The sequence below is a fragment of the Molothrus aeneus genome, chromosome 1 (genome assembly GCF_037042795.1).
Source record: "Molothrus aeneus isolate 106 chromosome 1, BPBGC_Maene_1.0, whole genome shotgun sequence".
In the NCBI taxonomy this organism is placed as follows: domain Eukaryota; kingdom Metazoa; phylum Chordata; class Aves; order Passeriformes; family Icteridae; genus Molothrus; species Molothrus aeneus.
The window spans coordinates 86,317,571-86,333,270 of NC_089646.1; the positions used below are offsets into that span (position 1 = coordinate 86,317,571).

Sequence of the window (15,700 nt, forward strand, 5' to 3'; positions counted from 1 at the left end):
AATGTGGTACCTGTTTTCAGCACTATTCAGGATGTTTTAGTTTCATAGTCTTCAGTGGGTTCTAAACAAAATGCTGTCCTCAAAAGAGAGAAATTTCTAATTAAAGCCTGAACATATAACCTTAACACTTAATTGATCTTTGTGCTAAGAATTCCTGTTGTGGTGGATTTCACCAGTTAATAATCCTGTAATGACTGAAGAAAATGTTGCTGTGTTGTGTTTAATTAGAAAAAAAAAAATAAAATGTACTTTGTTGGTGCACATATTTTAGTGGCTTACATGACAGGAAAGAGGTGCTTTAACAAGACAGCTATGTCAGCTGCCCATTTCTCTCATTAGTCATGTAGTCATGTAATCCAGATCCATTTTTCTGAATGTAAAGGTTCTTGGTGTAGGGAGGCAGCCTAGAGGGGCTCCTGTTTTCTGCACTCTGCTGCTCAGAGCCACCTTGGAAAAAATGGGCTCCAGAAAAACAGCATTCACAAAGCACAGTTCATCCCAGGCATGAGAGGATGTAACTCTCCTTGGAGAGAGCCTGGGTTTTGCATCTCTTTGCCTTGCTCTTTCTCTCCTCTGCTGGGAATTTAGATAAATTACTTAGCTAATTGAATGGGAGAGAGGAAACTACTTCAGAGTAAACCTCTCTGATGAGCTAATCCAGAAAATCTGTGTTGCTTCCAGCCTGCACTCTCAGGTATTTTGCAGCAGCAGCTCTGCATAGACTGGTTCCTGTGGCGAGGGATGTCCTTGCCCTGCAGGTAGGTGGCACGGTGTGTTCAGTTGTTTCTGCTCAACATGTGCAGGATTAAACTAGTCTTTCTGCATCATGCATAAAGAGCAGTAAAAAATCAGCACAAACTGACTAGGAATCAGTAGCAAGCTGGAATAGGAATTAAGAAGTCAGTGTACCTTTAATAAGACTTTTTAATTTGAAAGGGAGCAGAGGAGTCACTATCTCTGTACAAACCAATTTGTGCTCAGGGAAGATGACTGTTGCTGCAGGTGTGGAGGACAGTAAGCACATGGTGCAGGATATTTCCTGCTATTCTGACATCACACGGCTGTGCATTGGGCTTTTTCTTCTTAAGGCTAAACCTAAAAGAATCAGTAGGAAATGAGCTTTACTCTTTTAGCTAAGCATTTCGGGGTTTTTTTCTCCCTCTTTGCTTTTATCCCTGTGTTTGATGGTTTAACATTCTCTGTTCTTTAAGTCTGCACTTGAATGCAGCCAGAAGGATCCATCTGTGTGTTTTAAAGACCTACATTTTCCATACTTTTTTGTATAAAATAACAACATTGATTTGTTTTGCCAATTTTTCGTTTTTCTGCACAGTGCAGAGAGTTGTTTGTTAAAAGCTGTGTCACTTGTTTTTTATTTTCTATCGGTGTCTCTAATCCCACATCATGGGTTTTACTTTATTGAAATCATACATAGCCCCACTTGCCACCCACTTTTAAAATCCTTTGTTTAATTCTTTTCAAAACAAACAGATTTAAATGTTTTTCCTTTGATTCTTAGACGCTGTCAGGATTGCCAGATCAAGACTCTTTCTACGATGTGGTGGACTGTCTGGAAGAGCTAGGCATCGAAGCTATTTCACAGAGACACTTGAACAAGAAAGGAACAGACTTGGACTTAGTTGAGCAATTTAACATTTATGAGGTAACATAACATGCCCTGTTTTATGCATCTTACAGCTTGTGCAAACTTCAAAGCTGAGAGGAGGGGGGGAATGTAACCTAGGTGAAATTTGGTTATCTCTCCTATTTTAAAAGAAAAACATCTGGTTGCTGTAAGTATTGTACACATTTGTATATGTAACCTGCTATGGCACATAGCTGCCTTTAATGCAAAGGCATTTTGTATTAAAGCTGGGGCATAGTCCAAGGCAAACCAGCACATTTACTAGCCTCGTTTCTGCAACTGCTAGTTGCACATGCTGAAGCAAATAGAAGTTCTTCCCATGTGCAAAAGTGTTCAACTCATCAAAAAGGCTCGGCTGAGCTCAACTTCACAAGTACTACTTGTTCTGCAACTGAATATCCAGCAAGTCCGTGTTTAAGAGTTTACACTGGACCAGATCCTATGCAGTTTGCAGTAATGAGTGACTCCACATTTGCCACCTAGGTATAAAATAACTTCTTCTGAAGCATTTATATGTAGGGGTAGGAAATTCAGTTTCTTAATAATAAGCCTTTTTTCAGATTTTGGGAAGTGTTGGAGGTAGGAGGTTTAGGCTGAAGTTGTAATGTAAATGTGAATTAGTGTTCTCATATGAATAAGTTAAATTACTTCATCGCGGCCTAAGTCCAGCGAAAGATTTAATAGATTTGATTCTCCATTTTCTCCATCATTTCTACTCCCATGCCACTTCACTTACTAGCAGAGTTAAGTTAGCAATGTAGGTATTATACACAGCAATTTCTAGGAAGAGCAAGAGAAGGAGAGGGCTCAGTAATGTTCTTTCTTTTTCTATCGTCGGAGGCATCATCTTATAGCAGCCTTTTTAAAGTGTAGTGATTAATCTTAAAAGGATGGATTGGTTTTTTGTGCGTGCTGCACCCACTGAAAGACTTACTTGCAGAATTGGCAGTTGACTTAGTTGCTGCCAGCTTTTTCTTTATGACCAAATTAAATTTAAACATGTCTTTGCAGGTTCTTCCTTTTATCTGCCATATCTGCCAATCCTGTTTCTTACCTGAAAAATCTGTTTTTCCTCACAGAAACAGATTTTACACCCCTAGCAGAGATATCTCACTTCCCCCTTTTTAAAAAAAAAAAAAAAACTTCTGGTAAGAATTACCAGAGTAACAAGACTAATAGGAACAATAAGATAGGCATTCTTCTGATGGCACACATCACCCTTTCTGTACCTCTGCCCATTTGAGTGGATCTTTCTCTTACAATGATTATTTCAATGTTAGGCTGCATTTCAGATGAGAGTCATTAGATACTACGTTGTTTCTGCCAGGAATCTCTCTCCTTGTTTTTATTAGAGGTAGTTCACATTGGCACATCTGGGGCATGCAGCAGTTTGAGATATTTGGCATTGCACCCATGCTTTAGTCCTCTGCTAATTCCAGCACACTCTAGATGGTAACTTCCACTTAATCACCACAAGTGTCATGTCTGAACATGAGAAGTGTTGAATCAGTCAATGCATGGAGTTTTTTCCTGTTAACTTCACTAAAACCAAGTCTTCATCTAAGTATTTTGGAAGGATATAAAGAGAACTAGTTGTCCAAGACTGCTCAGCTTCCTTGAAAATTCGGTCCCACATTAAAGAGAAGACAAACAGATTAGGAGGCACATAAATATGTTGTTACAGGTCCTGTAATTTTGTATGCAAGACATCAGTTTACAATTCCATTGTTAGGGCTGCCACACTGCAGTAATGGATAGACAGTGACTTTCAGGGATAGCTGTAGAAACAGTGCTGCTAATTGGAGTTAATCATGTTGAGACCAGGAAATTTTTAAGCCTAGGTGAAGACCTGTGGTAGCTGAAGGGACCATGTCAGCCTTCTTCCTCTCTTTCTCAGGTGACACTGAGGCATGAAGACGGAGATGAGGGTGCTGAGCCCCCACCCAGCGGGCGCAAGGATCGGAGGAGGGCAAGCCTCGGTGCCGGCGAGCGCAGGGGGCTGGAGCGCCGGCGGAGCCGCAGGCACTCGGCACACAACAACGTCAAGAGCACTTTATCAGCCCCTGCCAGCCCTTGCGGGCAGTCCAGCTTCGTGCTGAGCCACGGACAGCGTGTGGAAGAGCTCAGTGAGAGGTAAGGGCAGGAGCTGAGGGATATTCCTTTCTTCTCCCGTCGCTTTCTGCTCTTTGCATTTTATTAAGATGATAGGCTTTTCTTTATCGTCCCCTTTTCATTGAAATAAAAATGAAAAAAACAAAAGCATATTCGGAGTTAAAACACCAGCACAAAAAAGAAAGGGATTTGTGGGTGACTTACCTACATTGCTAACTTGTTTGGAACCATCCATCCTAAGGAGACCCAAACCACACAACATAGAGCGTTTGGTAATGAGAACTAACTCAGCCTAATTTCATCCATTGACAGATTTTATATTCACTATGTTCACATAACAGAAGATTGTAACAAGAGCATGGTAACATTAATTCAGAGCTATTTGTCCTGTGTATGTTACAGTTCATTCTTATTTTTCTTCCTCCTTTTCATTCCAGCATAAATATTTGCCTTTGAGGCTACAGCAGAGTAGTGAATATATCTAATGTTTTATAATTAGCAAAAGAGAGGCAGTAATGGCTAGCTGAGCAGCAGTCTGCAGCAGTGGAGTCAGTTCAAGATGGTGTCTTTGCCAGTCCTATGATGGTTGGCTTGGGCTGTGTGTGCTTAGGAAAACAGGGAGCTGCAGATCCTCAGCGTGTCTGACTGCTGCACAGGAGGGCTGGAAGTAATTCACCACAGTTACATGTCTGATCAGCCTTCCTCTCTTTGATGTCAGTGGAGTGCAGCAAGCACTGGTGGGCCTTCAGTTATCTAATGTGTTCTACATGCCTGAAATTTCAACTAAGATGAATCAAGCTCTGAGACTGGCTGTTGATTCTACAGGGAATCTGGCTGACTAGCTCAGGTGGTGATACATAAAAGCTGCAGACAGCAAAAGCTGGACACTGTCATCTCACTGCTGAAGATGCAGTTTGAAAAACTGAAGCATGGTCTGTACAAGAGCATATCTTGTATTAATTATAACTTTTGGGAAGTTCATTGAAGGTTTCTCTTGATTAGCAGGGGATGTAAACTTAGAGCCTTAAAATCCTATGTTGCATGTGAAGCAGTCCTTCTTGCAAAGAGACCTGGGTTGGCTAAAGTTTAATGGGTTCTGGCAATATGAAAATGTAAGACTCCAGATAACTGAAATAGTAGTTGAATTAAATTGTTGTATACCACATACATAGAACCTTATTTTCTTTTTCTTTTTTTTTTTTTTTATTTTGGCATTTAACAACACATTAACACTTGTTTTCCATCACCTTCCATGGCCTGGTCTTTAGTGGGCTGCCAGCTGAGAGCCCCATGCTCTTACAGGCTGATAACAAGGATGACAGTGCATTTGAGGATGAGTTTAAAGCATCTTCAGAGTGAGTACAGCTGGGAGCTTCAGCTGCTCTGCATGGGATGCCTTGTGCATGACCTTGGGCCCTGCTTCAGGACTTAACAATATGACTGGGAATCTGTAACCATGAATGTAAAGCAGATATTTATGGCTATATGATTTATATGATTTTTTTTTTGTTAAACTGATGAATTTGGATTGGAAATGAGGAGATGCTTCTACTCTGCAGAAGGGAATTGTTCATTCTCTTACTGTAAATTAAACTAATAAAAACCATCCAGGACAACAACTTCTACCAACATGTTTTCTCACTATTATTGTGGGTGCTTGCTAGCTTTATTTTGCAGGCTTCAATAACTTCTGATAAATTTGTGTTTGAGCTAATTTTTAGTGGGAATAGAATAGAGGGAATAAAACCACAACAAATCAGTTTCAGAAGCTCTTTGAAATATTTTTTACCCAACATAACATAATTTCAATAATCATGTTACTTTTTTGAAAAGAAGTAATTATACAGTTCTGCTCCACACACTTTATGACAGTGACATATTTTAAAGCATAATTTAAGCTTAAATACAAGAAAGAAATCTTTCTCTAAGCAGTGAATTTTAATTTTGTGTTGCAGTTATCTTCTGTAAGACAATAATTAAATTCTCTTCAATTCCATTGGAATGTCCAACTTGCTCACCTGGCTCTGTAAGGAAACAGGCATGCAATTATGAATGTGTGTAATTCTGATCTTTACTTTGCATATTAGTTAAATAAAAATACTGCCTCAGCCCCCACCCCCATTATCCAGTCCTCTTAGCAAGTAAAGGCAGGGAATTATTTGTAGCTAGCAAATCAGATTTTTTTTCCCATGGGACATTACAGACTACAAAGTAAGTTCAGGATTTGAGGATGCAAGTTCTATGCTCAGTGAAATTGTTTAAGTTACCGTAAAAAGAAGTTAGTCAACTGTTGGATCTTCTGTAATTCTCATTTTTCTGGTAAAGTGTTTCTGGTAAACAAGCTTTTCAGATAAGCAGATTCTGTCCTTCACATTTTTAGATTCATTATCTGCCCAAATCTATAGTTGTGGTCGGAAGAGGAAAAACAGCCTTCCTGCTTTATCTTATTCCAGTAACTCTCAACTTCCAGTGAAATAGTCCAGATGTGTGCAACAGTATCTCTACACCTGATAGCTAAATTGAGACAAAAAAAAAAAAAAGGAAAAGCCTAAAAGCCTTATGGCTTCTCCTCATTAATGTTTAGGCAGAAAACTAGTGAAGTTGAATGTGTCCTTTAAGGTTTTTACACATTTATAGAATTTGAATTAGACTTAAATGGAAAAAGGTTTTCTGTAATCAGATTTTCAAATTTGAGCATATGGTCTTCAATGCAAGATATTTATGGGTTTAAAGGACTTGAATAGATTGATCTTGTGGCAGTTTGCATTTAAATTTTAAAATCCTATCTTAGAATATGATGCAGGCATCACTTGATTTTGTCAAAAGAAACACTCATTATGACCCTGTTGCTTCCATTGTTAATGTTGTAGAGAGGAATCTATACAAATGGATAAAATTACTTACTACCTCTGTAAATTGATAGTAACTTCTGTTCAGCCACGAAAGAACTGTCTCCTACTAAGGACCTTTTAGTTCATAACCCTGGTTCCTCAGGAGAAAGGAAAAAAATTTGGCAGTAAGTTTCTGCAGTGCTCTGTTTCCCAAAAAAATAGATACAAAATGGATTTCAGTCTTTATTCCTTCACTACATTTTCTTTCCCAGTAGGACTTGTAACAGTACTAATGGTAATCTTACTGTGTTGTTCCTGCTGAAAGCTCTAAACTTTGTGTGTGGCTGCAGATGTCTTATGTCTGGTTTTACAGTAGATTAGACCCAGTGGAATTGCTTCTGATGAACATGGTTAGAGATTGAAGTCGCACTCATACACTGTACTAAATTTTATTTTGGGAAATATTCTAGGTTATTTTTGGACTTCTGTACCAAAATCAGGAGAAGGTTCAAGTTCTTTCCCATCATTCTCCTTCCCACATTATTCATGTTTCTTTTCTTTCAAGCTCATCAGCTGTTTTGGCAATGGCTTTGCTTTTGTTTACCACATCAAACAGGTTGTGCACAGTCATCTGCTTTGTGTCAACCGATAAGTCTTCCAAAAAGAGAGAAATTCGTGGTGCCGGTAAAACAACAAAAAAAAGACAATATTGGCCAAATTCTGTTCTGTCTCACAATGCTCTATATCCAGAAAAGTTGTCTGAAGTCAATGGAGTTGGTCTGATCTATGCCAGGCTAATTGAGAGCAGACTTTGGGTTTTGAGCTGGGAAAAGTTGACAGTAAATGCTAAGGGCGACCAAAAGGAAAACTTGCAGGCCTTTTTCATCCACTTGGCAGCCTTTTTCCAAACTAAATGTATTGTTTTTTCGCCTGTGGTTCAAAACAAATAAGGATCCAAATCTGCTTTGTGTTAAAATAGTTTTCATGGAGAGCAAAGCTCAGCCTGATGTGGCTGTTACTAAATAAGTAAGTAAAGAAGTTGATAACAGCTACTAACTAAGTAAGGCTGAAGGTTGATTTAAAGGTCTGTACCTACTGCAGCATACTTCAATATCCCTGTCCTGACCAGCAGCAGGTCTGCTTTGCTAAAACTTCTTTCTCTTACCATGATGGCATAGAGCACCATTAAGCCTGGTGGGAACTTTGGTCCTGTTTAGCGTGATGTTTTAATGCTGTGCCAGAGGCACCTCCTAAGGTTTTCTGCCCTGGCCCAAACTGAGTGCTCTCAGTCTGTGGTCTAGCATGCTGCTTCTTATGCAGTAGACTTTTAAACACATTCTTCCATGGGCTGTGTTGTTTGTTTGATTGTTTTCTTTTTAAAGTAAAGCTAGCTTTTTCCAGCCACACCATGGATAGAGTCAGGGAAAAATGCAAGGAGTGGCATGGGATTTGCACTACATTTATGTTGTTATTGTATGCAGTGATTTCTGGCTAAATAAGCATTAAAAGGCAAATTTCTGTCTCTCTGTCTTTTAGTCTCATCCTGACTGGGTTTCAGAGAGTAAAAGGCAGCCTGGTCAGAAGTTCTCAGTGCTGTCTGTCTTGAGCATGGCACAGCTTCTCTGAGTTCTGTACATCAAAATCAGAAACAAGTGCTCCTCCCAGTTTTTCAAATTAATGTTTCACATTTTCCTGTGCATTTCCCTTTCTTCAGTACTGCACAGAGACATACTCATCTCTTGCCCTGGGTGTCCCATCAGAGCTGTGTCAGCCAGACTTTAACAAACATGTTCAAGTGAGCCTCTGGGAGATTTACACTGACACCTCTTACCAGCATTTGACTGAACAGCTCCATAACTATGGAATTAGTTACAGGTCAAAGACTGAGGTTTATGAAGTTGTAAATAGCTAGGATTAGGTGTTTTCCTCTCTTTACTAGACTCTGCTTTTTTATTTTCATAGCTTTGATTTGTTTTATATTATCAAAAATCACCAAAGAATTTCTAACATTGATCTTATGACACCAAATACATTCAGCTAGAGATAACCTGGCCGTGGTTAGAACTTTCTTTTCAGTATTCCTGTGTTTTGACACCTAACAAATGAAAGAACTGACTGCCATCTTAAGAATTTAGCAGAATAGAGCCTGCATTCTGCATCAGACACCAAAGCTGGCTTTAGTAAGCTTTCTCTTAGTAGACCATGAGGCTAAAAAGATATGAGGAAGACCAACTGTTCAGGTCCACCTGACACTTCCAGATTTTTCAATTTGAAGAAAGCTGGCCTTCAGGAGAGCTATATTGATAAGTAAAAACAACAGAGAAGCAAACAGGGAATTCTGTATCTATGAACTTGGCTTTTTTCAGGGTCCTGCCTGGAAGCCTGTTAGTACTCTTCCTCTGAGCAAAGAGTAGCACAGGGAATTCCAAAGTTTCCCACAAATTCCTAGGCTAGCTGGACACAGCTCCATTGCACCCTGAGCTCAAGGTCTTTATGGTCCTAGAAAAAAACAGGGAAATAGTTGTCTAAATAAAGGAAAGCTGTGCTGAGAAGTTGTAAGGTCCTGTTTGTTAGAAAATGCATGTTTCTGATGTTTGAGGATTGCCAAAATGCAGGCAGAGCTCATGATGCTATTTTGGTTTTACCAGAAAACAATGAATACAGCTGAGCCTCTGATGCTAAGCATTTTTTCGGCTCAACTTTGGATTCCTGATGAGTTTCTAACCAACAGCACAGACCTTAGTTTGCTTATTAGGCCTCATTAACTGATTGTTCAAATTGCTTCATGTAGAGCCAGGACTGCAGGGTTGGTTTGCCCAAGATACAGCTGAGACTTGGGTTTCTTTATATCATTATTTTCCATGTTTTCAGACATCCCAAACCATAACTAATCTTTTATTTTTCTCTAGCATTTACTATGGAAAAATTCTAGTTTTTGTCATGATGTTTCAAGTTCTGGTGACTTTCCACAACACTATAAGAAAAGATTTGATTGTATAAATACTTAATGGGTATAGATCAAAGATACAGTGGTGGGTGGGGTTTTTTTATTTTATTTAGGATCTCTTAGAGTTGCTGTCTGTGTCAAATATGATGAGTGGTATATAGGTATTAAACAGCAAAGTGGGGAGATTCAACATCATCATATGATGTGACTCAGGTTGTGGTATAGATTACTAAAGGCCCTGATGAGAGAAGTTAATTTCTCTTTTATTGCTGTAATAGAAAGGAACACATTGGGGTTTCTTTCCCCTTGATGTTTATCTCTGGTTCCTACTTTTGGTTATTTAAAACAACTGAGGCATGAAATTAGACAAAGAAAATATCTCCAGGATAAACATGCAGGCACATATCTGTAGATGTGAGTCTCTTTAATGCATGTACATACACACAGACATACACATATACATATGAGCTGAGCCACCTAGCATTTGGGTGTGATTTGACATTGAATGGCATATGATCAGTTATGAGGGAGATAATAGCTTGTCACAGTTTGGTTAGTAAGGGTGAAAATGAAAATGGGATATAAAAAAGAAGAGGTTTTGGAAAGATTTATCAATGAAATGTAATGGCTTGGTAAGGTAGCAAAGGTAATGTCTGTTCATAGCATCAGATCTTTATTAGACTTTGACAGCAATACCATATAAAAATCTAACCTGCTATGTTAAGTTTGGAGCAGGAGAACACAGGTAGGATTTGAAGCGTTAAGTCAAGCAGATTCCAAAGGAGAACCCTAAAGGTGTGAAATTTTCAATCTTACTCTTTGTAAGAACATCTTGGAAGCTCCCATAAGGAATGCAGTAGAGGAAGAGATATAAGATAGGTTAAGAAAAAAAAAAATTTAAATCTATATAATAGAAAAGGACTGGCATTGATGTGTAGATAGGGGTTAACCCACTATTGACCCAATAAGTAATAACGACACAAAGATTTAAAATTTACAACTTGATGAGTATCTCAGGTCCAGGTCAAATTGCTGTTTCAAGTTGATATCAGCTTTTTTTAATATGAATTTAAACATGTCTGAGTGTGTCAGGTTTTCTAGTAGGAATACTCTTTTCTGACTGCACGTCTTGCTGAAAGGAAACATTTTATGCTTGGTATACATGTGGAATCCAGTTAACAGCAGTGCACTTTGCTGTAAAGGCAATGGGAGATTTTCCTATTTGAACTACAGGAGGAATCAAGAAAGCACTGAAGTTTAAATAGATTTTAGCTGCATGGCAAATGAAATCACAGCATAACTTATCCTAATTATTTTACTTTGTTTTTTTCCACTGTGTGTTTAGCTTTCATGAGCTACCTGAGGAAATGCAATGCCAGACCAGGGCATGAATGCATTTCTCTGGATCTGTATGGTAGTGTCTTATGCACTGGAGTGTACATGCCTTAGAGAGTTCACCTCTCCAGTCTGTTCCCAGTGTTTGTAAACATGATCCTCTGAGAGCAGGAAAGCTTTTTTACACATAGGATGCAATGGTGGGGGGCAGAGGGAAAAGACAGCAGCATGGTAGGATGCCATTTCCCTTTGAAGGATCAATAACAGTGGCCTTCAACTGTTAACCAATATGCACTTCCAAGCTCTGAAAATAACATTTCTTCTCTCTTTCTGTATATGTTTCAGTATATATTGCTCCAAAAGTCTATCTACATCATTATTCTGTTTCTTTACCTCTCTCTTCTTAGAAATGTAAAAATACCAATGCTGTTTAATTATCAGAGAGTTGTGACTCTTGAAGTCTTTGCACAGCCTTGTCAGTATCTTAAGCAATGTTCTGCTGTCTTGCTCTGCTTTGATGTGTCCTATATAAGCCAACTGCAGCAGTTAAACAAGTCTGGAGGCATTGCCTAGGTATTATTTAGGTGTGAAAAGCTGTTGCTGATCATACTTTAGGGATAAAAAAGTAAAACAGAAACCTAAAGATAAAAAACAGATATGAAAGTATAGTGAGTGCATGTACTTCATGGTATTTGACATTTCCTCACCTTTTTGTCTGAACTGTTTTCTTTATTTAGGGCAGAAATACCAGGATCATTTTCCTTTTGACCTTTGTAATTAGTCACCTTAGTCTTCCTATATGCAAAAGGTCAAATTTTGAGGCTTTTATGTACATTGTTATGCATATATAATTTTATGTAATCTCATCTTCACATAATTGTACCAACTGCAGTGGGATAGAAATAGGAAGTGGGGTTAATTGGTGGTTTCTTTGGTTTTATTTTTAATGGAGGAGGAAAGTGTACTGCCATATCTTTATACAGACTTATAAATGTTGAATTTGAATTATTACCACTTTTAGCTTTCACCTAAAGGACTAGTTGAATCTGTTTTGGCAGCTAGGATAGAAGAAAGGAAGAAGCAACAGAAGTGTACCAAAGCATTTGTTTATTTTACAAGGATTTAGGAATTTGGCTATGAATTGTGCCATCTAAGCTATAAAAGTGGAATTGAACTCATAAATTGAAGAAAATGGCAAGCAATGGCAAGAGAAAATAAAATTACATCCAATGTGACTTATATCTTTCCTTGATGGAACATTTTTCAGTTTCTCTTTGTTTGGCTGGAGTTCAGGGATGAAGCTGTGCACGAGGTAAAAGAAGTCAGAGGTTTTCAGGAGAGAGGGCGGAAAACAACCTTGAAAGGAAAGTTTGTGACATCAGCTGTAGTATGCAATTTTAAATAATATTGTGAAATGAGTAATGGTGATCTTATTTCACTGAATGTGACTTGTAGTCTTGGTCACAGAATCATAGGATGGTTGGTGTTGGAAGGGACCTAAAGACCATCTACTAGATCTCATGAGTTAGCTTCTATGTGCATTGTATGCATTGACCGAAGCCTTGGTAGCCTAATTGTGGCAAGATGATAATTTTTTTCCATTTTTCTATATTCTGGTTCATTAGTGGTTTCATTTCTATATTCTGGTTCATTTTCTATATTCTGGTTCATTAATTCATCCTGAATTAAATGATCTGAAGCATATCTTACCTTTTCAAAATTTCCTTTGATACCAAGCAAAGCAGAATGTGTTTCTCTGCTCATGCTTATTTTGTTGGTGTGGGTTTTTGTTTGGTTTGGTTGGGGTTGTTTGTTTTTTGGACATTTTTTGTTCCTTCAGGACAGCTTTTGATTTTTCTTTTACCTCTAACTTTGGGATTTTTTTGGAGGTGAGTAGTGAGGAACTTGTGTTTCTGGGCTACAAGCTAAAAAGAAATCGTAAGTTCTTTAAAGCTGCCTTCATCAAAACTCTGCTAAGAGACTGGAGAGAGCCTGGAGAAGACAGAGACTACACAAAACCTTGTACACATTGGTCAGCTCCAGGGTCCAGTGGGATAGAGAGCAAGTTTTGGTGCTTTGAGTTCCTGTGGACTAAGAGCCATTGTCTTCAGAGTGCTCTTATTTTTAAAATCATCCAACTGTGACCAGGTTAGGTGTGTGTGAGGTGCAAGGCCTGGCATCTCAAGGACTCTGCCCCTGCCTTCAGCTAAACTTGTAGAAGAGTCCATTTCTTATAATTCCTTTCATCAGTCTGCATTTATTAGTGCTTTCCTCTTTGCAGCTTTGAATAGGTATTTAATATCAGCTGGGCAAGTTTTCATTCTAAAAAGGAGAGAAGTTAATCCTTTAGTTCTAAATCCTTTGTCAAGTTTTTGTTTTGCTGTCTAATGGTTCTCTGTCCATAAACTGCACTTTCATTGTCTTTTTTAATATGCACATTGTTTTAAGTGGCTAAAAATACTTGAATGTCAAATTTTAGTTGAAACAACAAAGCAATACCTGTGCCCTAGAAGAGTTGTTAGTTGCCATGACCAATGCTATACTTTCTAAAGATTAGTGGGGGAGTGGGGTTTTGTTTATTTGTTTAGTTTTTTTAGCCTGTAGCAGTAATGCATTTTAAAGATTGCTTTTTAAACAAAGTGTTTGTTTTGAAATTTGTTTTCAGTGGTATAAAGCTTTTGTTTAAATATTTCTGACCTGATGCTTTTATCATTGAACTGAAGTAAGCCAGGAACAGCCTTAAGGTTAGCTGAATATATCTGATCCTTCTGCATTAGCTGAAGTCCTTCCTCCCTGCCACTGGATAAATATTTGCCTTTTGTAAATGGGATAGATTCCTCTGCACTACTAAAAACCGTGCTGGCTTCTGAACCTCATTTAACTGGAAACCTCCCTATGAGTCCTTTTCTCTTAATTTAATTCCACTACTGCATTGACTCCAAATTTGCATCTGTATGTGAGGGGGACAATGAGCTTTTCCAAGCCATCCCTTCTCCACTGCATACAAAAATGAACACATAACTCTGAACAGTTTCGATGAGTTCACAAGCCTGTCTGCTGTTGTGTTTGAGCATCTGACTCCAGTTAGTTTTCCTATTTTAATAAATATTCACAAGGAAATGTTCCTTTTCTACCCTTAGGAAAGATTTAGTTAGCAGGTACTACCTGTTTTGTTGGACAGAATATCTGTCCTCTGACAAGACTGAAATGACTGCCACAGCTGCTTTGTTTAAAAGAAGAGCATACATCATTCCTGCCTGTGAGCTTACCCTTATTCTCTGATCTGTATCTGAGCCCCCTCCTGAGGATACTCAAGGACTCTGAAACTGAGTTTAGTTGCTAAAAGAGTGTTGAGCATGTCCCCTATGCAATCACTTATTTTCTTTGTACAAGTTTCCCTTGACCACATTGGCTCCCCAGACTGGAGGGTCTGCCTGCCTCTGTGCACACTGATCATCTCTGCTACCAAGTCACACAGAGCCAGATCCTTCCTCTGGCTTTTCCAACCACTTGCCATGTAGTTCCTGCACTCCTGCACTTAATATTGGCAAAGGAAAAGAGCTTTCCAATCAGAGCTTCTTCTGAGATTTTGACCTAGAACTCAAGGACCCTTTGAGGAAGGAGTCATTGGCATGACAGAAGAATTATCATTCTGGAATCTCTAAAATTTTTTTCACCTCCTTTATCCGTGCTGTGTAAACTCCTGTTGTTTTAGCCATGCCCTCGTAAGGTGGAATAAATTCTCAGACAACTCTTTCAAATTTATGAGATTGACCATATCAAATGAGTATTTCACAAATAATTTTTGGTATTTTGAGACAATTGAGGAGAGGGGAAATTTTGGCATCATCGATGTGTAATCCTGCTGGGAGCTTTGAACACAGCAATAATGGGGACACTCTTGTTCATATAAGCAACAGCTGTGCTGCCAGCATTACAGGATGCATTGTACTATAAATAGACAACCATGATCCTACAGAGCTCCATGAGTTATTTCTTAAATCTGAGTGCTGTTGGACAAGCAGAAGCAGAAGTTTCCCTTCATAGGAAATAGCAGAGCTTGAGCTAGTAAGAAGGGATTATATGAATGCTCCCTGGTTCAACTCTTTCTTTTCTTTTTTCCAGTAAATGAGTAAATGTGTGAAAGTTGAGAGGTGTCTGTGTAAGGGAGGTATATATTTGTGGGCAGGACAGGGAGGTGATGAGATGACAGCTGAGATGGTTATGTCACTAAGCCACTTTAGGAATGGTTGAAAGTGTTCACTCTGTAAATGTTTGCCAGAGTATTGGAAAAGTTCCAGGCGCTGCCATTTGCCTGGTTATTCTGTAACTCCAAAAAATGCAACAAATTTTAGATTGACACTTTGCATTGCACTCAATGAGTTCATGATCTCACACTGTAAACATTCATTATTCTTATAACGTGGAAACTAATTCTAAATGGAAAAAGCCATAGAGCATCCCTTCAGAATCAGAGGAAAGAAAACAAGCTTTCAGGAAAATGCAAGGAATAGAAGTGTCTTACAAACTTCATTATGATTGCATGTTTTTCTTTTTGCATAACCTAAGGTTGTGTACATCATTAAATCAAGTGGAGAACTGTATCAACTGCAAATATATTTTCTGTGAGTCTGTTCATTTGGGAAGGTGAAAAGCATAGATAGGAGGGATGGGAGGCAGACAGTGTAGCTTTTCCATTATGTTTAATATAGTTTTCCTATTTTACTTATGTGGTTTGTAGGTTGTGGAGGCTTTATGCGTGACTTACACTTCTCTTCTGCCAGAATTACTGCTGAACTGAAGCCTGCTTTGACCATAGTAATGATTCTA

General features: G+C 38.6%; 1 protein-coding gene across 2 annotated transcripts in view; it reads left to right on the forward strand.

Annotated features, from left to right (window-relative positions):
* Nucleotides 1-15,700, forward strand: part of FHOD3 (formin homology 2 domain containing 3) — a 377,898-nt gene that overhangs the window by 260,974 nt on the left and 101,224 nt on the right. The window contains exons 9-11 of one of the 2 annotated variants that reach the window (XM_066560163.1): nt 1,520-1,663; nt 3,543-3,778; nt 5,026-5,112. In XM_066560163.1, the coding sequence (XP_066416260.1) occupies nt 1,520-1,663; nt 3,543-3,778; nt 5,026-5,112 (467 nt within the window). The remainder of the gene's footprint in view (nt 1-1,519; nt 1,664-3,542; nt 3,779-5,025; nt 5,113-15,700) is intronic. The other variant, XM_066560156.1, reaches the window with a different exon arrangement.